The sequence below is a fragment of the Marmota flaviventris genome, chromosome 8 (genome assembly GCF_047511675.1).
Source record: "Marmota flaviventris isolate mMarFla1 chromosome 8, mMarFla1.hap1, whole genome shotgun sequence".
NCBI lineage: Eukaryota > Metazoa > Chordata > Mammalia > Rodentia > Sciuridae > Marmota > Marmota flaviventris.
Window position 1 is genome coordinate 132,398,237 of NC_092505.1, and position 26,700 is coordinate 132,424,936.

The window sequence follows — 26,700 nt, forward strand, 5'->3', positions numbered from 1 at the left end:
GATCAAAGTGTTTGGGCAGTAATGGCACAGTGATTAGTTAAGAAAGCCATTGTTGGCCTGAAATACAAGTTTGTCATTGTGTCTACACAAGTGATATAAGTGTACCACCTTTTGTCAACCATAGATTCCTTGTGTTATTGTTGACAATATATTGATATGATAGTCAAAAGCAGTTTATTTTCTAGAACCCATACAACACACCACCCCTAGTCAAGCTTTCAAACTTGTCTTTGTCCAAGTTGCCTTCCATTCTTATCCTTTACAAACCTAACATAAAGGTGGTGTGATCACAGCTTTAAAATGGGAATCTTTGTTTAATTTGTAAGTGCATTTGTGCATTTCTGAACCCCTTACACTTCAGAGTCTTGCACAAAATTAAAGTTTATGGTGTAACAGGTTGTGGCCAGTAGTAAAGACTGTTTTCTAACAGTTTGTTAAGAGCGGCTTTGTAACCTGAACGCTAAAAATCATCAGTAATAGATGGGCAACTCAAAATGGTTGGCAACCATTTTGAAGCAGGTTGGCAACCTGCTTCACTTTTCTTGCTAAGGATTGTTAATTTCTCATTTAAAATGAAAATGAACCATGAAGGTCATTGATATTTCAGAAAAGCTTACTTTTTGAAATGTAATTCTGTTTTTTCTTTATTCTTTCTAGCAGATTTTCCTTTTCAGAGTTCTTGTATATATCTTTTGCCTCTGATTCTCAGTTTTTGATTTTTTGCTTAGATTTCGCCCTATTTCAGTGTTTCGGGAAGCCAATGAAGACGAGAGTGGCTTTACCTGCTGTGCATTCTCAGCACGAGAGCGGTTCTTGATGCTTGGTACCTGCACAGGGCAGCTGAAGCTGTACAATGTATTTAGTGGACAGGAGGAGGCCAGCTATAACTGTCACAACTCAGCCATCACACACCTTGAACCCTCCAGGGTAAGTGCTTCTTCCCTGGATGCTCTCAATCATTCTGAGACAGGTTGGTGAAGTGGAGAAAAGGAGACTCACCTTTGTTGGGTCTGATTCTTTTTGAATCAGGTGGAAATTCTAGTTGAAGATGACTTGTATTTCAGAGGAATATGGCCAGGTATTAAGAAGAGAGGAATCATCATTGACATCTTTACAACATATTGGAGCTATTTAAAACAATTTTTTAAAAACTAGTTTAGGAGGATTTACTGTTCTTATAATTGTTTTCTAGGGCACTACAGGTTCTTATATTTAAACCCTACTGGTTTCTGAGTATTTCTTGGTTCTGGAGAGTTTTTTATTTTTTCTTGAATCAAATGTTTTTTATCTTTGTATGTTAAAATGCTAATGTCAGAGACATCTGCATATGTGTAAATACATGTTTACCCACCTTGGGTCTCCTCCTCCTTTTAGGATGGGTCCTTGCTGCTGACATCTGCTACCTGGAGCCAGCCTTTGTCTGCACTTTGGGGAATGAAATCAGTATTTGATATGAAGTATGTATTATTTACTTTTGTAGTCTCATGTCTCTGTGTTTTCATTACTTAATTTGTATCCCCCTTCATCTGGTTTTAGACAAGGAGCCTTTTGGGAAAAAATGAGGCTCATGTTTAATAAGATTTTATCTTTCTCATTTTCTAGATATTCTTTTTTTTTTAAAAAAATATATATTTTTTTGGAGTTGGACACAATAATTTTATTTATTTTTATGTGGTGCTGAGGATCAAACCCAGGGCCTTGCACATGTGAGGCGAGCGCTCTATTGCTGAGCCATAACCTCAGCCCCATCATTATCTAGATATTCCTTTTTTTAAATAAAAATATTTATTTTTTAGTTTCATGTGGACACAATATCTTTATTTTATTTTTATGTGGTGTTGAGGATCGAATCCAGAGCCCCACGCATGCCAGGCTAGCATGCTACCGCTTGAGCCACATCCCCAGCCCTAGATATTCTTTTTAAAAATATTCTTTTAGTTGTAGATGAACCCACAGTATCTTTATTTATTTTTTATGTGGTGCTGAGGATTGAACCCAGTGCCTCACACATGCGAGGCAAGCGCTTTACCACTGAGCTATATAGCCCCAGCCCTCTAGATATTCTTATGAAGTGTTTACATTCCAGTTGTGCAGCAGACCCTTGACTAACCCATAATGACACATTTATGTTTTTTTTTTTCCCCTAAGTATTTACATAGGGTATAATTGCACTGTTTGCTGGGGTGTTTCTTTTTCTTTTTTTAAATGTTTACTTTTTAGTTGTAGTTGGACACAATACCTTTATTTTATTTATTTTTATATAGTGCTGAGGATTGAACCCAGGGCCTCACACGTGCTAGGTGAATGCTCTGCCGCTGAGCCAGAACTCCAGCTCCTGGGGTATTTCTTTTAGAGAACTAGGCTGGCATTCTACTGCTGAGCTATACTCACATGTACCCTATTAGCCATTTCTGTAATCAAGGAATTCCTGTTAATTATTTGGGGTCCTCACGGGTGTTCTAGTGGAGGGAATTTTCTTTTTAATTCACGTGTGTACAGTTGTTTTCTCTTTGGGAGCCAACCTCACAGATGTTCTAGTGGAGGGACTTTTCTTTTTAATTCAAGTGTGTACAGTTGTTTTCTCTTTGGGAGCTAAGGATTTTGGGTGAGTACGGTTGTGCAAGGGGCTGATTTTCAGTTTGTTAAAAGCATAAATCTTGAGGGTGTGTCATTTTGGTATGTTTATTGTTTGTAGGCATTCCTTTGCAGAAGATCACTATGTTGAGTTCAGTAAGCACTCTCAGGATCGGGTCATAGGCACAAAAGGAGACATTGCCCATGTGAGTACTTAAGCATTCATTGCTTTAAGCTGATTTTACTCATTTGTTCCTACTGAAATCTTCTGGATCAGATGTGAGGACTTAAGTCTTACGGGTGGGTCACTAGAAATACTCAATGATTTTCCTACCAGTTAAAATCTAAAAGTGTAATAAAGTAGTTTTAAGTTATATGGGAAGAATATGAAAGGGCTGAACATGGAATTTGAGAAAGATATTAAAGGCCAGCAGATTCGTTGTTGAGTTCTTACTAAGTTTTAGTTAAATTAAGGTCTGTGCCTTTTATGGAGCCTGAAGCAGTAAATAAAGAAACAAATATATGCTGTAATTAGGTGGTGTTGCAGGAAAAAAGAAAGTAAGAGGAAATGCTTATTGGAGGTGTGGGGGATTTCTGTTTTATCTGGGATAGCCAACATTACAGATTGGTTACTGTTTGAGCAGAGCCATGAAGGAAGCATGATTGAAGCAGAGAGGCAAAAGAGGTTGTAAGGCAGAGGGAATGGAAGGGAAAAGCCCTTGCTTGCGGGGAGGGAGGAGAGGAGAGGGTAAGTGCTGAGGTCAGTGATGACCCCATATTTTATAGTTAGGACCAACCTTTGGCTTTTCCACTGAGTAAGATGAAGACACTGGATGGTGATCAGAGGATATATGATTCAGTGTAAAATTTCTATAGTGGCTCTGGTTTCTTTGAGAGAGGCAATAGCAGACCTTCCAGTTAGGCCAGAAGGTGTTGTACCAGCCTATATGTGAGAAGAGCAATACAGCTGGGTGCATGTGGGCATGGAGAGACCATGAGAAATGATAGGCCATGACCCTGGGGTTTTGGACACATGAAGTTTGAAATTCATTAGACATTCAGTAGGGAATGGGGAGTGGAATATATATATATACATACATACATACATATATACACACACACACGCACACAGTTTGAGAGTTCAGGAGAAAGGTCTGGGATGGGAGATATAAATATGAGTTATATATACATGGTGATAGTAATTAGAGCCATGAACCTGGATGAGATCAAAGGGCTAAAGATGAAAAAGATTGTGAGGACAGAGCCCTGGTTGTTCCACTATATAAAAATTGGCAAATGGGGGAGAAAATGTTGGCAAATGAAGATGAACTTGAGAAGGAGCTCTAGAGAGAGTGGCCAGTGAGGCAGAAGGAAGTCCAGAAGACAGGTACCCTAGAAACCAATGAAAATAAATTTGAGAAAGGATTGATCAGTGAGTCAGAAACAGTTAATGAATTGTAGAAGATGAGTACTGAAAGAAGACTAACAATGTTGTTAACCTTGTCAAGAAATAATTCTGTATTCTGGTGGAGCAAAACCTGATTAGAGTGGTTCATGAAAGAGCAGGAGAGAAATGGACACAATTGTACATGTAATTTTTTTTTGAAATATTTTTGCTGAAAACCAAAGCAGAGAAAGAAGGGTCACACGTTGAGGAGTCTGTAGGATGAAATTTAGGGATAATTTTCTCCTAAATTCTCATTTGAAAATATTGAAACATAGAAAAATGAAAGAATAGTATATATATATTCACTTCCTAGATTTATCAGTTTAATATTTTGCCATATTTTGTATGTAAATGTGTATGTGTTGTTTTGAATTATTTTGAAGTTGAAAATTATAAGCATCATCATGGCATTTTTATCCTTCAGTAATATATTATGGTGTGTATCTCCTAACAATAGATATTTTGATATAAAATCATTTAGCAAATTTAAGAAAATTGTAGTAATTCCCAAATATTATTTGATATTTAGTCCATACTCAATTTTCCCATTTGTTCCTGATGTATTTGGTTTCAAATGTTTGTTTGTTTTTTTTGAACCAGGATCCAGCCAAGATTCACACATTGCATTTGATTGTTATGTCTTACTAATGTTTTAAAGCCAAGAACCATTTCTCCAGTTTTCATGACATTGACTTTTGAAGAGACCAGGCTAGTTGTCTTATCCCATGATATGAATTTGTTTGTTTCCTTGTGGTGTTTCCTTATTTGTTTCAAAGAAAAGATTTGAAGTAATATAGTGTGTCTGTAAGCTGATGGGAAAGATCTGGTCTCTGCATGTGTTGCATATTGTAGACTTTGAAAACTTTTAATATGGTGGGGCTAAAATGTTTACATTGGGAGATTTTATGGAGAAAAGATTATTTCATTGATGTCTTTCTCCAGAAAATAACACTTTAAAGAGTATTCTGTGGGTAATCAATGATTGATATGGACAATTTTTTTTAAGTTGTTTATGCACCTTTATTTTATTTATTTGTATATGGTGTTGAGAATTGAACCCAGTGCTTCACACATGCTAGGCAAGTGCTCTACCACTGAGCTACAACCCAGTTGTTTTAGTGTAAATGTTTTCTGTTTCTTGAAAAGGGGAAGGGAAGGAAAATTTGTTTTTCTTAAGTCCCTACATAGTTTCACTTCTCTTTTTCTTACTAGTGGGAAAGGGCTTTTTAAAGATTTGACTATGAAACAAAGCACTTAAACTTTGCTTGAATGGGTATGATCTTCTTACTTACCAGTCATTTTACAGTATTAGGGCTTTTGTAATTTGTCAGGGTAGGGGTAGGGGAAGCTTAGAAAGCATGGGAGAAGCATTTTATACAGTTTCTCTTTAAATTTGTCTATGGATGGATTGGTCTGATTTTTCTCTTCCCACCCCTTCTTCTCTAAAGATTTATGATATTCAGACTGGCAACAAGCTGTTGACTCTGTTTAACCCAGATCTTGCCAACAACTACAAGAGGAATTGTGCCACCTTTAATCCTACAGATGATCTTGTCTTAAATGATGGCGTCCTCTGGGATGTCCGCTCTGCACAGGCCATTCACAAGTTTGACAAGTTCAACATGAACATCAGTGGCGTTTTCCATCCAAATGGGCTGGAGGTCATCATTAATACTGAAATTGTATCCTTTGTACTCCATTTGTTATCCAGTTTGTTAAGCAGAGTTCTTTTTTTCTTTTCTTTGTTTTTTCCACATCCAGAGATTTATTCTTATTTGCCAAACAAATTATTTTGTTATAATTCACAATTTTCTAGAGACCTATCTCACCCTAGATAAAACTAGCATTTACAACCATTATTACTACATAATTTTGACACAGTAGAATCCAGGGGTTGCCAATTTTCTTTTTAACCATAGTACTGATTTATTAACCCTGGGGTGCTGGATTTTTTTTTTTTTTTTTTAATTTTTTTTTTTTAGTCATACATGACAGTAGAATGCATTTTGATATATAATACATACATGGAATGTACATACATCAATCATATTGTCTATTCTGCTTCCCTTCCTATCCTCCCTACTCCTCCTCTCCTCTCCTATCCTTTCTCTCTATCCAATCTAATGTGACACACTTTTTTTTTTCTTTTTTCATCACAACATCATATATGTATTCTGTATAACAATGAGGTTCTCCTCCCATCTTCTGGGCAACTCCCCTTCTCCCTCTTTTTCCCTCCCACCTCTCTTCCCTATTTAGTGGTAGTCTTCTTCTCATGCTCTTCCTCCCTATCCCATTTTGAGTCACCCTCCTTATATCAGAGAAGACATTCGGCATTTATTTTTTAGGGATTGGCTAACTTCACTTAGCATAATCTGCTCTAATGCCATCCATTTGCCTGCAAATGCTATGATTTTATTATTTTTTAGAAGCAGAAGTTCTTTCTAGCAGTACCAGGTTAAAGTATCCACACTGATAATAATGTGGTGCCTCTCCTTTGGTTTGAAATGTTAGTGAGTTTCCAGTGGACTATATTGTTGTTATTGGGAATTAATGATGACTTTAACTAGTATATTTTCTATGTTTTAGGAAGAGTGACTAGATTCCTGGCTATCATTATCAAATTGATTTTTATTTATCTTTGGAAGGATTTTACTTTTGCTCTATAGAAATCAGTTGCTAGACATAAGAAAATGAAGTGCTACTACGGGGAAGAGGGAATTCACGTAGCATTTATTTACATAAAGAGTATACTGGGGACATCATTCAATAATATCTATGACTTTTAAAGTATCAATACCTAGCAAGAGGGGAACAAAAGTGATGTTTCAGAATTTCCATGAGGTTAGATAAGAACTTTTGTGTGAAATAGTTTTCCTTGACTACTCCTTTTCCAAGTGGGACCTTCGAACTTTCCATCTTTTACATACTGTTCCTGCTCTGGATCAGTGTCGTGTGGTGTTCAACCACACGGGAACAGTGATGTATGGAGGTAATAAACTTTTCACTTCATTCTCTTTTCTTCTACTCACTTAATTGGATACTTATTTTTTTGGAAATTCTGCTTTTGTGAGAAGCACTTTAAAGTTCTGACGTAGATGAAAAGGTTAGTGCGGTGGTAACAAAAAAGAAGGTTAAAAATAACATTGATTTAGAATGAAAGGCAACTAACTTTGAAGTCAACAAATCTGGTATAGAAAGAAATTTTATGCTATGATTTCCACACATATGTCTTAAAAACCTTTTTATTTATTGTTTTAGGATGTTGTAAGCCTTCAGCTGTTACATTTATTGCGGGCTAGATGAGAAGTTGAGGACATTGTTTGCCACAATAGATTGGATATGCAAGGAAGACAGTTTGAGAGGAACTAACTAAATACAGGGAAACTGACTGAAATCTTGATTGGCCATTAAAATTTTCTGCACTTGTGAATAGGGAATGTTTCTGATTCTTAACAGTATTTTATTATTCCCCTGTCCCCAACTAGCTATGTTGCAGGCAGATGATGAAGATGACTTAATAGAAGAGAGGATGAAAAGTCCTTTTGGTTCATCCTTTCGCACATTTAACGCAACTGATTACAAACCTATAGGTAAGCATGTAGGGGCAGGTATTGATCATTTTTTCCCCTCTTTTTTGAGGTACTGGCAGTTGTATCCCCCATATTTTTTTATTTTTAAGACAGGGTCTCTCTAAGTTATACAGGTTAGCCTTGAACTCGTGATCTTCCTGTCTCAGTCCTCCAAGTCACTGGGATTACAGGCATGCACCACTAACACATGTTCATGTATTAGTTGAATCATTTGTTCTTTTTCTTTGTTTTTAGTACCAGGGATTAAACCCACTGAGCCACATCTTCAGCTCTTTTTAAAAAAATTTTAAATTTTTTTTTTTTTTTATGGGTATTTCTTTTTTTTAATTTGTTTTAATTAGTTACACATGACAGTTTAATCATCTTGACATATCATAGATTTGAATCAGATGGGGTATAATTTCTCATTTTTCTGAGTGTACATGTTGCAGAATCACATTGGTCATACAGTCTGGGTATTTCTTTGTAGGAAAAAATTTTAAATTTTGAGACAGGGTCTCACTGAGTTGCTGAGGCTGGCTTTAAACTTGCAATCCTCCTGCCTTCCTCCCAAATTGCTGGGATTGCAGAGTCATGTACCACTGCACCCAGCTCCAGGGAGCTTTCTTTACGTCTTAATGTTACTTTTTTTTTTTTAAGAGAGAGAATTTTTTTTTTAATATTTATTTTTTAGTTTTTGGCGGACACAACATCTTTGTTTGTATGTGGTGCTGAGGATCGAACCTGGGCCGCACGCATGCCAGGCGAGCGCGCTACCACTTGAGCCACATCACCAGCCCTTAATGTTACTTTTAAAGGTCCTCCACTTTCCAGGAGGACTGTAACTTTTCACTGAAAATCAGAGGAGTTTTGGTAATATTTATGAATAATCACTTTAACTTCCTATAGAAGAAAAGCAGGTTTTAAGGTCACAGCTATAAGTCCAGTCCTGAGTCTTGTCACATTCTGTTTTTCAGCAACCATTGATGTGAAGCGGAATATCTTTGACCTGTGTACAGACACCAAAGACTGCTATCTTGCTGTCATTGAGGTAAAGGGAGCTTGCAGAGATCCTGCTTTTTTTCTTATGTGTATGGTCATTTTTAAGTTATATTACAAGGGTTTTGTCTGATATCAAATGGGTTCTAAAGTTGATAATGTTTCTGATAGATTATTGATAACCTACTGAATTGGTAGTGTTTGGGAGACATATAGTATAAGAGAAATAATAGGAAGATCTCAGTATAAGACAATGTAGAGAGTCCTACCCCTTGTATTTACATTGTCATCCCTTTCTCAGAGGAGTCTTGCCAGAGCAAGACAGGTTTGTTCCAAGGATGGTGGTCTCTTCTATACTTAGGCCCTCAATGTTCAAAACCTTCGTATGCTGTGTTTCTTTCCCTCTGTGTGTCCCAGGTATAATATTTTGAGAGCCAACTCAAGGATTTTTAGGTATTGGAAACATTGATAGTTACAGGGTCAAGGTCATGGGCACCAGAGCTGAGGTGTGGATATGAACCTTCTGAAAACTCACTATTCCTTCTGGACTGGGTGTTTTATTCCAGAATCAAGGCAGCATGGATTCTCTGAACATGGACACAGTATGCAGACTGTATGAAGTCGGCAGACAGCGTCTGGCAGAGGATGAGGATGAAGAGGAGGACCAGGTTAGTGCTCTTTGAGATGTCTTTCTGCTAAGTAGTGCTTCATAGAGATTGTGCTCTTCTGCTTTTTGCTAGAGGTTTTTTTTTTCAAGATCAGCTTTTGCTACCTGTTTGCCACATTTGGAAGACCTGTCATATATCTGAAACTTAGAAGAAAGTAAAATTATAAGACTCTAGCCCAGTACCTGATGATCTTGATTTCCACTGGTAGGTTAATTTGCAGCTTAGCAATCACTGAGTGTTGTTTCAGAGATTTCCATGTTTCAATCTCTAAATCAGGCCCTTTTCCGGCTTCAGTATAAGTAACCCCCGTCATTACTGAAGTCAGTACAAAACAGAAGAGCCACTGCTAGAGATGGATTATAGAAATCGGTTAACCTTTATAAAGTTTTGTGTTTTCTCAGTTTCATGGTATAGTGATCAGAGTAATAAGAAGAGATTAATGCTTTTGAAAAATAAAACATATAAAATATGAGTGAATAGTATGATGTCTCACAGTCTTGGCTTTTTCATTTTCACATGGAGTTTTAATTTGTGTTCACTTAATGGTAGGTAACTTACCTGTGTGGTGTCACACTCTTCAGATTTGAAGAGTTTCTCGGTTATCTGAGTTTTCAGCAGTTTGTTTTCTGTCTGCTGGGTTTACACCATGTTCTCTTTTCAAGTACAGTTTCCAGGCCTAATTCTTTTCTCTAATCTTCTAGAATAATTTATTGCAGAGTGAGTATTATAAAGTTGAAATTGAATGACTAACATTTGACATTCTCTTGTTGCAGATATTAAAGCCAGTAAAATGTCTCTTTTTTCTAGATCTTGAGTTCGTTTTTTCCCCCTCTCACTCTGGTGTTACTTAGTCTTGTTGCTTTGTATCCTCTTTAAGGACACATAGGTGACCTAGGTGAGGAGGGGAGCGCCATAGAATATGAGGAAGTGTACTTCCCTCTATTTGTATTGACATAGCTTTTGCCCTCATCCCTCTCTTCCATTTTGGTAAGTCATGCTCAGAGTTTAGGATCCTTTGTTGTTAGGATCCTTTCAAAATAGCGTGTACTTCAAATTTTAAAGGAAAATTTTAAAAGCAAAAAATTTTTGAAAATAATAATTTTGTGACTTTTTTGGGTGACAACCTAAGACTATGGACTAAGGACTCATGTTTTTTTGTAATAGAACTTAGTTATGACTAATAAGCAAGGCCATTTTGTTTTGCTAATTTGAGATTTAGGTGCGATTTTCACTGTTGGGCTTCATAGGTTGTAAGCATTCACTTGCTCTTTAAATCAAATACTTCTTTTGAATGCATTATCACTTATGCATCATAGGTGATGCAGTATACCTGGATCAAATATACCTAGACAAAAGAAGCTGTAACAGATACTCTTACCTAAAGTTCCCTGTGTGTGCTCTTTCTACTGTTCTGGTGGTATGTTCCAATTGACTAAGCATGCTCAAAATTGATTCATAATCCCCAGATATAGATTTCTCAGCAGAGTAAGGAAAAGAGTCTCATGCCCCCGTCCCCTCTCCCCTCTGAGTGTGGATGTTGGTTAAGGTGGGCTGGTAATCACCATGGGATCAGAGCAGAACTTTCTTCAGGGCCTGGCTGCTTCCTGACTCAAAGATTGTTTCTTTGTTCTCTAGGGTTGGGCAGTTTCCCATTCTGGTTTCCCTCTGTCCCCCCACATAGTGAGGATTGTCATGATTATTGTTGGAAATATTGTTTTGGAAAGTCCTATACTTAAAATGACAGCATTAGTATCATAGTTTTTTTTTTTTAATATTTATTTTTTAGGTGTAGATGGACACAACACAATACCTTTATTTTTATGTGGTGCTGAGGATAAAACCTGGGTCCCGCCCGTGCTAGGAGAGCGCTCTACCACTGAGCCACAATCCCAGCACAGTATCATAGTTTTTTAAACACCACAAAAGACAAATAGGCTCCAGAGTTTAAAACTACTTTACCAAATGCTGCTAGGGATTTCCTAAAGTAGAAGGGTTTTTCTTTAATGCTTTCCAGCTGCATGGCCTGCAGAGGTCTAAGTTTCATAGCTCACATGAATTATGAGATAACGGGTATAAGGTCTTCAGATGGATATAGGTGGTTTATGATTTATTTATGTCATTTGCCCCCCCCCGCCCCCCCCCCCCCCACTTTTGCAATGCTGGGCATCAAACCCAAGGCCTTGAACATGCAAGGCAAATGCTCTACCATGGAGTAACATTTTCAGCCCTGTGACATGAATATTAATAGTCTTAACTGCTGGACTTTTAAATCTGTACATGGTGCTAGTCATTCTTGGTAACGGAGCTTGCAAGTAGATTTTGATCCTTGACATTTTGTGCGATTGCCTGTGGTTTCTTATCAGTGTCCGTTCCTTTATTCTTGCTTTGGTTTGCTACTTTAGACACCCTACTCCACACATGACATTTTACACTTTAGCTGTCACAAAATAAGGTATATTATCATTGAGTATAGAAGGGCAGTTTTACAGTGGTACAAGGTGGCTTGTTCCCCCAGGTTCATTCATCATTACTAGGTATCAGTTCTGTTTCAGGCTTCCTGGATGTTACAAGGTGACCTGTAAATCTGAAGCAGCAGGTTTACTTTGTTAAGTTAAATGGGTCCATGTGAGGCCTAGTGTCTGTCTTCTTGGTTCTCCTTCTGTGGTTCTGCTTAACATTCCTTTTGAGTGGTGAAAGGAGAAAGATACTAGAAAGAAGATAGGTTGTTGATGGTAAGGACGTCTGAGTCTTTATCTCTTATGGAAAAGTAGAAGCTGCCTTGGCTTGGGCAACTAGGATCAAGAGGTGCAGATGCAAGAGGTCCTGGCAAGTGGCTCTGGGGTCCAGTCTGTATAAGAGCCTGAAAGCTTTCTAGCTTTGGAGGGACCTAGGTATCAGTGTATCTGTATGATGTGGGTAAGTTAGCATTGCTTCCAGATTTTGCTGGCTGTAGGTATGTTTCACTGCATACTAACTGCATAGTCCTTGTAAGTCACCTAGTACATTTAATGTTTGAATGTTGTCCATTAGAATACTGCTTTTCTTCTTGGTTTTTTGATTTAGAGATGTTTTGAGTGGAATAAAATATCATTACTTTTTTAAAAAAATATTTATTTTTTAGTTATAGATGGACACAATATCTTTAATTTGTTTATTTTTTAAGTGGTGCTGAGGATTCAACCCAGTGCCTCACACATTCTAGATGAGTGCTCTACCACTGAGCCACAACCCCAGCCTTATAATTAAATATTATTTGTAACCTCGTGTTGATATGAATTCTTTCTAGAATCTTGGAGTGATGTTTTGCTGTATTTATTATCTCCTTCAGATTTCTCCCTATTACCTATGTAGGTGCAACTTGAATTATTGTTATTATTTTTTTACTCACTTTGCTTTATAGGTTTCACCTGATTTTAAAACTAGAGACTTCATTTTCATGATTCATTTGCTATTCAAAGTTTTGTCCTAGTCTAGATACTTGCTCTATGGTCTTCTCAGCTGTTTCAGGGTTGACATATATTGCTTAGGGATTCAGGCACCTGTGACCAACATCTTTGAATTTGCCTTTTGATCTTAGCAAAATAAAGTCAAAAGCATGAGTGGTCAGGTGCAATCTGTTGAAATGGTCCAGCATCAAGTACCAGTATAAAATGGTTTTTACTTAAAGGATTTTATTCAGATATAATTTACATACCATACACTTTTGTTTAAATGTTGGGAAGTTATGGGAAGGGATGAACTGTACTACTATATTGATACATAAAAATGTCAGAATGTGTTTGTCTGTGCATGCCTGATTTCTGAGGTTGCTATCTGCCTTCTTTCAGGCATTTGATGAAAACACAGATAAGCCAGTCACCTTTCAGAGCTTATGTTATTCATTGGAAGTTTGATAACTGTTTTGAAGATCAGTTCAGTCAACTTTGATGTTGGCTTTTGGCGAAATTATAAAATCAAAGAGTAGTAATTGATCATTATTCTTAGATTTTGGAAAGTCAGTAAATTTCAGCTAATTATAGTTAACCTTACATTTATAAAGAAATTCAACAGGGGAATAATGCTCTCTTTTTTCCACTCCATTTGGAATCTGGGACACACTGTGTGCTGTGCTTCCTGTGTATTTTCCACTGCCTAGAAGCGGATGGTAAGAGTCTACCTATTCTACACTTACTGCACTGTGGCTGGAGCCAGATGTGATGACTTCTAAAGGGTTTTTTTTTGGGGGGAGGCAGGGGATTCTACCAGTGAGGAGAGAAAAAAACAAGTGATATGCTCTGAAATGAACCTGTAGCTTTTTAAGGTGGTTTATACCAGTAGCACATGTTAAATAGGAGTTTAAAGACAACAAAATGTGACTTGATATAAAAATGTCAAGACAGTAGGATCAGGTTTAATTACATTTTAAAAAGCTACCTTAGTTTTTAGATTAACGGTTCTTTAAAGTATTACTAGAAGTTTGTTTTTTCTAAGGGATTGGATATATTTTGGGAGGAAATATACACTAAAAGCTATTTCTCTTGAAAAAAATGAATATTTGAGAAGAGTTTGAATGGTCTAGAAATAAATGCTGTACTAAATCTGCGAAAATTAATTCTGCTAAGTTCTTAAGAAAAAGAGAGTAATCTAGCAGAGAAGGCTGTTGGGAATGCCTGGATTCACCTTTTGGTTCTGTTCTGGGGATTCTGTGGACAAGGTGCATTATCACAGAGAAGTAGAACTTCAGAACTTCAAGGTACTTCTCTGTCATCTTGGCAGCAGTTCTTTTCTTTTTTTGGATTGTTTTGGTAGTACTGGGGATTGAACCCAGGGCCTTGGATATGCTAGACAAGTGCTCTATCACTGAGTTATCTCCCTAGCTATTTTTATTTTGAGACAGGGTCTTAATAAATTTCCCAGGCTGACTGCAAACTTGTGATCCTCCTGCCTCAGCCTCCCAAGTAGTTGGAATTGGAATTATAGGCATGTGCCGCTGGCCAGCAGTGGGTTTTAATTAGGAGTACACTTGACAATCCACAGGGAGGCCTTCCAAATCCATTTGCATGAGCTTCATTTGGAAAATAAAGAGGGTTAGGCATGTGTATTTTAGAAAAAAGTTTTCTCAGGTGATTCTCATGTTCACCTGATTTAATCAAACAATCTCATTTAATAAAAGATTCAGAGAAGTTGGCATTTGATGGACATTCAGTATGGCCATTGCTTCTCTTGCAGTTTTGTAATGGGATGTCATACAGAGCCCTTGGGAGGTTTCAATCAGGGAAGGGATTAAACCACAGAGAATTGAGAGACTGGAGGTTGGTAGGCAGAGGGATACAAGCAATTGAATACAGTTGGGAGTGACTTGGAGTGAGTGCTGGGGACCTTGGATTTGTGAGAAACAAAAATTCACTGGAAGTGAAGCCAGAGAAGTGGGAGAAGGGGAAGATGTGCTTGAGTTTTTGACCTGGTAACAGAAAACAGAAAAGGTGCTGGGTTAGGAGTGGTTTGAGTTCAGTTGTAGAATTGTGGGATTTTAAGTTTTGGTGGTACAGGATAGAGCTGTTCTGCACAGTTTGTAAATAAAAAGATATATGAAGGCAGGAATAAAGTTGGAAGAACTGTGTGTAGAGGAAGCGACCAAGTAAGGATCAGGCCAGCCTTCCAATTTGTAGGCCAAGATAGATTATTCACTGTAGGGCCTACTCACGGTTGGCTGTTCAGGCTGGTTTCTGTGTCTAATCAGAACAGTGAACACTTGTTGAAAACTTTGAATGTTCCAGACGGTTTCCAAAGAACTTATATACATGTATGTGTAAAAGGCCAGTTGAAATCCTAACAGTAACCTTGTAAAGGTCAGTAAATTGCCCTGAATTTTTTTATCATCATGCTAATTGAATTTATGTTCAGCAGAGGCCTCCTGGCTCCAGAGCACACACAGAGCTGCTGCACTGTGAAGGGGTGTGGGCAGAAGCTGGACTGTCACATGTGAGAGAGAGAGAGAGAGAGAGAGCGTGAGCGAGCGAGAGCGAGTAATTAAGTGAGCCAGTTATAGCTAAGTACATGGAGCCCAGGAATAAAGTTCCTCACTCATCCTTTTCAAAAGCCAACACGTGGAAGGAATTTGAAGTTTGTGTAGATGGAGAAGTTGTTAGGTTTGGGAGAGCTGAACTTGTCATAGAAAATAAGATGGCAGTGGAGAGAAGTGTGAAGATGGATAGAGGGAGGTGGGGATACCAAAGTGCTTCTGGAGCAACAGATTCCCACCGTGGTTGAGGCCCAGAGTGCAGGGGTGGGAGCTTTGCTTTCTCTCAGATCAGGGTTGAAGTTAGGTTTAGGACCAGCAACCAAATGAGGGAACTTCTGCTTGTCAACCTATTTTTTATACAGAAAGTGAGTGGGTGGGTTGGTTGTCTGCATGCCTAGTTTAGGGCCCTCTGGGTAACCATGAAATTGACTTAAAATGGAATCGAGAGAGAAGGTTTTTTTTTTTTGGGATTCTTTCTGTTGGGAAATTTGTTAGTACAGTATGATTTAAAATGGTTTGGCTGTCAGATCCTCTAATTCTGTTTCTAAACCCTAGTGAATTAGGTTAAGGAAAAACAAAACAAAACTAGTATTTCTAGATTTAAGCTACTATCTAGCTGGATGTGGTGTGGTGAATGACTATAATCCCAGCAACTTGGAAAGCAGAGGCAGGAGGATTGCAATTTGTAAAGCCAGCCTCAGCAATTTAGGCCCTAAGCAACTTGGCAAGACCCTGTCTCAAAATAAAAAAAATTAAAAGGATTGGGGATGTGGCTCAGTAGTTAAGCACCTCTGGGTTCAATCCCTGGTATCAAAAACAACAATAACAAAAATAGACAAAATGAAGTGATGTGTGCTATATTTCAGGTTCAGGTAGCTCTCTCTTTCCTACTCATTTCACTTCCCCTGCCATGTTACATATAATGTCTTAATTTGTAAGGATGATGATGTCATCTTTCCAGGATGGTTATGTGTACATTTATAAGATAAACAATTTTGTTTATGGGATGCTGGTAGAATTTGGACTGGCATCTAGTTCAAAGCTTAGACCTTGCGTGACCTATTTTTCCAGCATTGCTTTTGATATGGATTTTTGCAATGCAGGAGGAGACAAAAGAAAATGCACTAAGACCAAGTACAAAACTTATATTTTCTTACATACATTCTTCTCTTGTCTATGAATCATTGTTCATGAAATTCCCTATCTTTGATATGGAAACTTGTTTTCACCTCAGTACTTCTGGGTTAGATAAGCTTGATGTTTTAGAAATCAAAACAGCTGATAACTGTTTGAGAAGCTTAACATACCCACTCAACTGTGGATGTTTAAAAGTTGTTCTATCTTGACAGGGTTGGAGGTGTAGCTTAGCGGTAGAGTGTATGCTTAGCATTTGTGAGGCTCTGGATTCAAATCCTAGTGCACAGAAAAACTGTGCTTTCTTGGGCTGAGGATGTAGCTCATTGATAGAGCACTTGCCTAGCATGTGAGGCTCTGGGTTCCATCCCCAGCACCTCAAAAGAAAGTGCAACATTTTAAATCTTTTTTTTTTCCTATCATAAAATGTAAATTATTCCATTCCTCAAAGGGGTAAGAGACATAGGGTTCTAGATACTCTCTTCTTATTTTTAACTGAGGTTCTTTGTGAATCTATTAGAACTAATTTTGGTCATGAAAATGTTCTGAAGTGGGAAAAAGAAAAGTCAAAATTGTAATCTGGTTAGGGCTTTGGGTTATTTGGGTTATTTTGAGGTACTGTGTGGCCAAAGCTGTGGAGTAGTGGTCTCAGGCCATTACTTGTATATATTTACTTCTCCTTTCTCCCCTTTCTCTCTCTTTCATGCACACACAAAAATCTGTATACAGACATATACTTTTAGTATTAGGATTATTGAGAAAGGTGTCAGTTTTTCCCATGTACTGTCAGAAATTGTTGAAGTGTAAATCACTGCATCAAACAGCATATCAAAAAGTGTCTAATGGTGACTCCAAATGTATCAGGGGTCTGGGATCAGAGTTACTATGCTCCCTGAGCCTAGTTTATATTATAGCTGGTAGATACTAGTAGCTAGGTGGGCCTCCTTTATTTTTTTCTTGGGATACTTGGGTATTGAACCCAAGGCCTTGTGGCATGCTAGGCTACAAAAAGTTTTTTAAGTGATCAGTATTACATTTTTTAAGTGATTAGGTTGTTACACAATTAAAATAAAAAGATTTTGTTTTCATTAGGTGTATTTATTAAAAATGAATTTTATATTTTATTACTGTAGGAATTAGAATCCTTTTATTATTGGTAAGGCTTAGCATTGATGTTAACCTTGCTTGGGAATGTGTGTCATCCTTATCAAGGTAGAGGTGTTTTTGAAGGGAAAACAGTTTGGGTTCTAATGCAAAGCTGAAATCTGTAGAAGACTTTCAAAGCTTAGAGAACCTAGAGAAAAGTATTTCATTGGTTTTCTGGCCTTTGGGAAGTTGTTATAAGAATGGAAGGATGTTGATATTGGCCAAATTATGTTGTTATACTGTGTGCATGTACAAATGTGTAACAACAAATCCCATCATTATGTACAACTGTAATGTATCAATAAGAAAATGTGTGTGTGTGTGTTGGGGGTAAATGGAAGGATGGATGGTTTATGTAGCATTCCCTCCACTGCTTGTAACAGGAAATGTGAATATCTGTGTGTGCTCTGTCTTGTAAACCTGTTTTTTTTAGAACGTTTAGATCAAAGGTATGCAGTCGCATTTTTAGGGGCTCATCTACATTGTCTGTTAGAAGAACAAGGGTACTTATTTGAAGGGCTTAGGAACTGGTGACAGAAGAGATGTCTTCTTCCTCCATTTGTTAAAACATTGCTTTTTAGATTCCAGGTACAAACTTTTTCCCTAGTGTTTCAACTCAGTTCATTTGCTTTGGTTGAGAAAGAAGAGTCCCTTTGGGTTCTTAGAATATTGATGGCAGAGATGTCTGTGAAGCAAGTTGTCTCTTTCCTTGAAAAAGGGCTTTATGGCCAGAATGCCTTTTTGGAGTGACCAATAATCCTTGTTTGAGGGGTGTTTTGAATTTCTCGGGGGACATGTGTGTGCTTGTCTCAGCCAGCACTGATGAGTCTGACTGGCCCACAAAGTCTGCTAACCTAGTTTATAACCTGCTTTGCTGATAGTTTTCTTCTGTGTCCCTTTGGGCAAGAATTACCATGTGGCCCACATGGGCCAAGCCTCTGCGTTTGTCCTAATGACCTCATGCCTTTTTTTTTTTTTTAAACCAGGAAGAGGAAGAACAGGAGGAAGAGGATGATGATGAAGATGATGATGACACTGATGATTTAGATGAACTTGACACTGACCAGTTGCTGGAGGCGGAACTGGAGGAGGATGACAACAATGAGAATGCAGGAGAGGATGGGGACAATGACTTCTCTCCCTCTGATGAGGAGCTAGCAAATCTTTTAGAGGAAGGAGAAGACGGGGAGGATGAAGACTCTGATGCAGATGAGGAAGTGGAACTGATCCTGGGTGATAGTAAGTATAGGGCAGAGTTTGGGCTGAGCCTTGGCACCCGCGGCAAGGTCCCTTCTCTTGAGCCATCCCAACCCAGAGGGTAGCTGTACCCAAGTTCTTTGCCCCATAACTGCTGATTCACTACTGTGATCTCTTAAAGAAAAGCACTCTTGACATCACTCATTCTCTGTTCTCCAATCAGACTGTACTCACACCAAATGTCTGTGAACTCTTACCTTTTAAGCAGAGGTCAGCAAACTTTTTTTTTGTAAAGATGCAGTAAATATTTTCTGCTCTGTGGGCCATATGGTTTCTGCTGTAGTTACTTAGCTGTGCTGTTGTAGTGAGAATGCTGTCACAGACAAAAGTAAATAGATGATTGTAGCTGTGTTCTAACCAATTTTCTTTCTTTCTTTCTTTTTTCTTAAATAAAAATAGGTGGTGGACTTACAGTTGTCAGCTCCTGGTTTAGAGGATTAACTTTAGAATGAAAGGTCAAAGTGTAGCTGTCTTAAGAGGACCAGAGCTGGAGTTAGCTGCAGCTCTTCATGACTGTTGTTCCTTTCTGAAGTTATAAAGAAATTAAGGTTTCTTGTGGAGGAGCCCTTTCCTGTCTCCTTTGGTTAATACCTCCTGAAGACCAGTGGACAGTGTTTCTCTTTGGCATCTGTTTTGTTCATTTCCTTTCTGCACTCTTATTCTAAATATGGAAGAATAAGCTCCAGTTTTTCTAGTAACTTTCCATTAGGACAGGTGTCTGAAGTCAAATTTCCTGCCTTTGCTAATGAATTTTGAATAAGCCAACTAGTAGTTTTAAGGTTCATATGCTTTGCTGTGTTCTTGCATGTCTCAGGATAATATTTTCCTCATTGCAAGAATGTGTCACTGTTGAAGACCTGTGCTAGCTATGGTCCTTGTTATTTGTAGTGCTACCCCACCTGACTGGGGAGCAATCCCTGGAGATCCAGCTATTTTTCATGTAACAGACCTAACCAGCATTCTAGCAGTCATAGTAGATATTTATCTTCTAATGATAGCCACTAATCACATGTGGCTATAAAATTTCTCAAGTTAAAAATACAGTTATATTCAAATCTGCATTTCAAATGCTTAGTAGTTGGGGCTGGGGATATGGCTCAAGCCGTAGCGCGCTCGCCTGGCATGCGTGCGGCCCGGGTTCGATCCTCAGCACCACATACAAACAAAGATGTTGTGTCTGCCAAAAACTGAAAAATAAATATTAAAATTCCCTCTCTCTCTCTTTAAAAAAATAAATAAAATAAATAAATCAAATGCTTAGTAGCCACATGTAGCTACTATGTTGAACAGCACATATGTGGAACATTTACACTGTTACAGAAATTAACAAATGCCAACCTTCTGTGTTAAAGATGACTAGTATTTATTAGCTTCCATTTTTGATTCTTAAAGGGACACAGGGCAGTTTTTTTTTTTTTTTGTACCTGATTGAACTCAGGGGCACTTGACCACTGAGCAACATCCCCAGCCCTATTTTGTATTTTATTTAGAGACGGGGTCTCACTGAGTTGCTTAGTACCTTGCTTTTGCTGAGACTGGCTTTGAACTTGTGATCCTCCTGCTTCAGCCTCCGGAGATGCTGGGATTACAGCATAGGGCAGTTTTTACCAAACTCTTTTTTGCCATATGTGAGTAGTGAGTTATGGAGGATAAGTTATAACTTCCTTCAATTGTAAGGTAAGTTGGGGGGGCCAGCCAACAGTATTGCTAATGGTGGTGCCCCCAACATAAGTTTGTTTTCTGTACTTTTTTGAAAAAGAATAACAAAAATACCCAAACTTAAGGTTTATACAAGTTTCCAAATAAGCCATACAGAAGGGTCACAAGCTAATTTTGAAGGAGGGAATCTGTACTTGTCAGTGAAGTCACGATGTTGTTAGGACTGTGATGGATCTCCCCAGTGGTGGGGGTTGAACCCAGGGCCTTGAGAATGCAGGCAAGTGCTTTACCACTGAGCTAAACCTCTAGCCTTGTGATGTTTGTTTAATGTTTCCATTTGGTTCAGTCAAGTTTGTTCATCCATAGTGTCCAAATAAAGTTAGACTTTAGCTGGGTGTCATGGCACTCAGTGGTAGAATGCCCCTGGATTCAACCCCCAATATTGGAAACAACAACAACAACAACAAATAAAACAAAAACAAAAACAAAAAAACTTAAAGTTAGACTTGGCTAGAGTGTATAATCTGAAGAACTGGTTATCTGCATTTAACTAATACATTTAGATCACCAGAAAAAGTAGGGGAAGAGCTCATAAAATTAGAACTACCCAGCAAAAATAAAAAGCCAGGCACAGTGGTGAACACCTGTAGTTCCAATTATTTGGGAGGCTAAGGCAGGAGGATTGCAAGTTTGAGGCCAGTTTGGGCAACATAGTGTCACAATATAAAAAATAAAGGGATGGGAATATAGCTCAGTGTTAAGAGTGTTTGCCTAGTATGCATGAGACCCCAGTTTCAATCTCTAGTACTGCAAATAAATAAATAAAATAAAGAAAAACAACCACACATCCACCCTAACCTGGACAGCTGCCTTCATTCACAGTGCTGTATCCTTAAATCATGATGGGGAAAATGAATAAAAGCAGAGAGCCTCTGCTGTTAAACGTTTTCAACAATCCAGATGATACTTCAGTGTCTGCTCATGCTTTAGGACAGTGAATCAGGACAAGTCAGATTTACTTCATTTTAGGACTGAAGATGTCTGGGCTATTTTTCTGTAAGTTTCTAAGACTGTGTTCATTAAATGCAAAGAAAAAAAAAGGAAGTCTTGGCAGAACAGGAGAAGTGATGTGCACTTGATGATGAGATTTATTTAAATACTACTCATGGCATGTAGCCTAGTCCATGCTTTAGCTATTTCTAGAGGTTGGTCTTTGTTACTCTTCTGCTGCTCCACTACATCGTTTACTAATGGATCATCTGGTTAAGGGCACTTAACAAAGCCTGGAACAGTAGTAGAACTGGGCAGGTCCTCAGACTGGAAACAGCTTTTGCTTTTAAAATATATAAACATATTCTTCCTCATTTGACTGCATTAGGGTGATAAATTTTGGGCATGATATAATTTTGTTAACCATCTGGTATGGGAGAAATAGTTCAGTTTAAAAGCCCCTCCCTGAAAGGGGGAATTCTGTGGGCCAGCAATGACCACGTGAAGTTAATACGTGTTGCTTTTTTCCTCGTTTTGCTGGCAAGCACAGGGTTTTGCTGATCCTTGAGCAAGCCCAGTCATCAGAGTGCCTGGTCTTATCTCCCTTATCATTCTTCATTTGAATATAAAGCCTCTCAATTTGCATTTGGTAAAATTACTTTCTCCTTTAGACAGTTCCTCCTCTCCAGTCAAAATTAATCTGGAAAACACTTAATTCTAATTAGTTATGAGAATATTGTTAATTTAACTCAGGTGTGAATGTTTTTGATAAAATAGATGACATCTTGATATTTTAGTTCAACCTCTAGAATTGAGATGGAGATACAGATGGTATCTGTAGGCTGCACTCCATTGCTTTTTCTCTGTTATGTAGCAAATCCACAATAGCTGTAAATAGCAGAGCACGTCGATGCCCTTGGTTTGTTAGTATTTTACTTCATACTAATTTTCTAGAGCAGGGTAGCTGTTGACCTTTTGGAGTTTTTGGAACCCTTTTAGGATATGATGAAAGCCATAGAAATAGAAAACACTTAAGGGATCCCCTGGTAACCTTGCCTAGGTCCTGGATTCTGCAGGAATCCAATGATTCCAGATACACAATCATAGCCTAGGAACAGAAGCATCTTGACTTAAAGAGTCTTTGTGTCTCGACTTGTTAGCACCTGCTACTCCCATTCCCCCAGGTGCCTGTATCAGTGGCTTAAACACTGCAGGAATTGAAAATAATTAGACTGTCTTTGCCTTCAAGGCCTTTCAGAATGGCAGGTTTCATCCAGGGTCTGGGATTGGGTCACTTCAACACTTGGATGAGGATGAGGAAAGATTGGAAGGAGGATGAGGAAAGATTGGAAGGTAGAGAAAGGAGTCCAACCACCTGGCCACCAGGTGGGGAGTCCATTTTCAAGCACAAAAGGCTCTCAGATGCTGAGCCATTTCCTTAAAGAGGCTTGTGTTGTGATCTTCATGAAGCTGCATGTAGCATTTCTTATCTGTGATAGGGAATAGTGAAGGGTCTTATCTGTTCTTAGCTGTGCTGGGAATGAGGCCCTTGGCCTCCTGTGTTGTAGGCAAGTGCACTACCATTGAGCCACATTTGTGGCCTCTGAGACCTTTTTTTTTTTTAGTTTTAGATGGACACAGTGTCTTTATTGTATTTATTTATTTTTATGTGGTGCTGAGGATCAAACCCAGTGCCTCACACGTGCTAGGCAAGTACTCTACCACTGAGCCACCACCTCAGCCTACCCCCACTTTTTGAGTGGAGTAGGATTTATTCACATAAGAAGAAAAGAAAACATCCACAGGGTGACAGGGGACCCAATAGCAGGTTGTCACTTAAATGTATTAGTCTAGGGGCTTATGTAGCTACTGGGTGGGCGCATTGATCAATATCTGTGCTAATCAGAGACCCTTATTAACTCTATTTCTTCTTAAAATTTTTCTTTTTTTAGGTGTTAATGGCCCTTTAGTTTATTCATTTATTTATATGTGGTGCTTAGAATTGAACCCAGTGCCTCACACATGCTAGGCAAGCCTTCTACCACTAAGCCACAACCCCAGCCCCTTAACTCTTAATAGCAACACAGCTGATGGTCAGGAGGTCTCAGGCGGGTGAGTCTGGCATAGTTGGCTCATGGAGTGAACCAACATGAGGATTCTTCAGAGATCTTCCATAGGCACCTGGCAAGTCTGAGGGGGGGCCAGGACACAGTGTGTGCTTGGCTTTGTGTGGGGAACCCCTGCCCTTCCTCATGGAGCTTCTGCAACCAAGAAGCTGCTCAGGTGTGGTTTGTTCAGGTGTGTCTGGTATCCTTTAACTTCATTGTGTTTTCCTACTCCTCACCAGTCAGGCCACATTTGTGTCCAGTTGGATCACAAACACTGTTTTTTCTAGCCATCCTTATTTTCAGGACTTTGCCCACTTCGGGGTCCACCCCCCTCAAAGGAGCTTGTAGAGGGTGGGGTTGTGGCTTAGCAGTAGAGCACTCACCTATCACGTGCGAGGCTCTGGATTCAATTCTCAGCAACACATTAAAATAAATAAATAAAATAAAGGTATTGTGCCCAACTACATCTAAAAAATAATTTTTTTTTTTTTTTTTTAAAGGAGCTTGTAGAGAATGAAGGAAGATTTGAGAACATGCATTTTTTTTCCCCCTCAGCTTGCCCAAGAGTTGATTCAGGCACCTGGGAAAAGTTGATAAGAAATTCTTCTCCATATGCAACATCCAGCATAGGTGGATGGGACATGTGCAGCCCTCAGGCTCAGAGTTGGTCTGTCCACTTTCCTGGGAATGTTGTTAAAATTGTTTTATAGCTTCTTGTATTGAATAATCAAAGTGGACATTGAGGCCTTTACTTTTCCTTCACTTAGCCACATTGGAATCCTTATCCACATTTCTCTAATTTTATCTGACAGACATGGTGTAACTAATGATCTTGCTTTGTGGGTCCTTTTTGAGACCACCTAGTTTCATTCCTAGGTGGATCCTTCTGGAAGTGTTAATGTGTTGTTTCTTGCCTGAGAAGGCTGAAGGTCGAGCAGGGGCTTCTTATCAGAGATAGTACCAACTTTCAGAGCTTAAGAGCTGCTCCCTGTTTGCCTCCTGCCTCATTTTTGGGTAGTTTGTTCCTTCTCTGGTATGACTGATCTGTACCTTTCTGGAATTTGTTCCCTTTAGATTATATTCAGAAATGGCAGAGGACTGAATCCTAGGACCACTCCCTCTGCCTTTGTGTGGCCTTCTGAGGACTAGAGAAGGGAGTGACTAAGGAGGTTAAGAAAAATCTCTTGCTTGGACTCAGCTTGCCTTTTTAGTGGTCTCAGGGTCAGGAAGGCCAGTGCCCATCCCTCTAAGGATACCAGAGGGCCTTCAGCTCTCCTCATCCTTGCCCTTTGTAGTCCAAGTGCCATGGAGGAGGCTTCATGGGGCACTTGTCCTGTTCCTCTGGGGCTTCACAGGCAGAAAGCAGAGCCTTCAAGAAGTTCAGGCCCTTTGAAAGCTAAGAGAGCAAAAAGGTCCCAGGGCTGATCATTGTTGCCAGCAACAGGTGTGTTCTCCAGAGCCAGCTCCAAGGAGTTAATTGATGTGTTTTCTTCTTTCTGGAAACCGGTAATTAACACTGCTCGGGCATAAATGTATGTGGCTGCAGGTTCTTCCTATAATCCTAATGCATAATCTAGTCTCCCTTTTCTTACTTTTTAGCTGACAGCTCTGACAACTCTGATTTAGAAGATGACATCATCTTATCTTTGAATGAATGAGGAGCCATCACCACTTGGAAGGAAGAGATGATTGGCAGGCGAGAAACTGAGTCAGATGAATTCAGAATACCTTCCCTTCCCTTTCTCACCAGGGCTGTCTGTCAAGGACCTGCATGCCCTGCATTCAGAAGATTATGGTTTAGAGTCTCACTGGAATCTGAAGGTCATTCTAAAATAACAACCACAAAAAAGGCAACAGGGATTAGGCCCTATTCTGCTTCCCCCACTTCTCCTAAGATGGACATATCTTTCCTCAAGGGAAAAAAAACAAAAACAAAAACATGTCTCTGGGGTTATTTCACAATATATTTTCTTTGTATAACGTTCTTTAAAGAACAAGAAATAGTTTTTTATAAAACTTAAAAAACAAACAAAAAAAAAACAAACCAAAAAACAGGCATTTATAACTGAGGGTATGAACTTATATCCACCAGGTCTCTTGTCCCTGCACTTCATTTTCTTTGGAAGAAAATGATGTTTAAAGAACAATACAGAGGCATTTTTACATACGTATTTAAATGAAAAGGAAAATCGTGGTTTCTTAAATTGATAAGGATTAAGAATATTTTATTATAAATATAATATATGATTTTTTAACCTGTTTTGTTGCCTCATATTGCTGTCAGGTTAATTTGTTTTTTCCTTCATGCCAGAGGTGGGAAGGAAGGCGCTGCTTATTTGCTGAGTAAATGCCTAAATTTACCCACCTTCATGGTTTGGGGGCAGCATGGTCATTGTGGATATTGGTTTTGTGGAGTCGAGGGAACTTAGGATGTAAGTTCACTCCCTCTATTTTTCTTTGTGATTCAGTTTTTCAAAATTTTTTTTTCTTCCCTTTCTCCCCAATGTGGAAATTACAAATCAAAGGCCTTTTTCTTTAATGTAAAGTGTATTTATTTAAAAAAATACAAAATAAACTACAAGTCTGTCTTTGTTTATGGCCTTTCCCTGTTCTCTTTTACCTAAGTGAGGTATTCCTTTACTTGCAACTCTTGCCAGGTCATATGGAAGATGCCTTCTAAGTCAGAACAGGGTGTTGGGAACATGTTCTCCCCTGGAGAACAGGAGCTCGGGCAGTGTCTGGCCCTGGCCTGCAGCTCTTGGGAGGATCTTTTTCTGCAGAGTGATATACAGGGGCAGAGGGAGGAGCTCAGCATCGACCACTCTGGACACATCTGTTTATCCCCATGTTCTAGATCAAGAAGGCAGCTCCTGAGAAGGGATTTAGTGGGATTGGAAAGGCAGGGTTCCTGGCAAGCTTTGGAGGAGTGAGCAGACAAAGCTAAGGAGAGCATTTTGACCATCATCATCGTTATTTCGTGACTGTCATCACTTTCCTGAAAGGGACTGTCACAGGGGGCTTGAGCAGTTAGCTATGCAGTCCTGGTGGTTGAGGAGCAGTTAGGCTGTTTGCAGATACTTGAGGGGTGTCTACAGTTGGCCTATGTATAAACAGTAATCACTGAAGAAAGCACCAGTGGTTCCTC

General features: G+C 38.9%; 1 protein-coding gene across 3 annotated transcripts in view; it reads left to right on the forward strand.

The window, feature by feature from the left end:
• Positions 1-26,155, forward strand: part of Dcaf1 (DDB1 and CUL4 associated factor 1) — a 69,258-nt gene extending 43,103 nt beyond the window's left edge. For all 3 annotated transcript variants that reach the window (XM_071615672.1, XM_027933722.3, XM_071615673.1), the window contains 10 exons: positions 729-927; positions 1,375-1,457; positions 2,696-2,780; positions 5,470-5,703; positions 6,920-7,013; positions 7,510-7,614; positions 8,571-8,644; positions 9,159-9,260; positions 18,528-18,780; positions 25,155-26,155. In XM_071615672.1, coding sequence (XP_071471773.1) covers positions 729-927; positions 1,375-1,457; positions 2,696-2,780; positions 5,470-5,703; positions 6,920-7,013; positions 7,510-7,614; positions 8,571-8,644; positions 9,159-9,260; positions 18,528-18,780; positions 25,155-25,213 — 1,288 coding nt within the window. In that variant the 3' untranslated portion in view covers positions 25,214-26,155. The remainder of the gene's footprint in view (positions 1-728; positions 928-1,374; positions 1,458-2,695; positions 2,781-5,469; positions 5,704-6,919; positions 7,014-7,509; positions 7,615-8,570; positions 8,645-9,158; positions 9,261-18,527; positions 18,781-25,154) is intronic.
• The last annotated feature ends 545 nt before the right edge of the window (positions 26,156-26,700 follow it).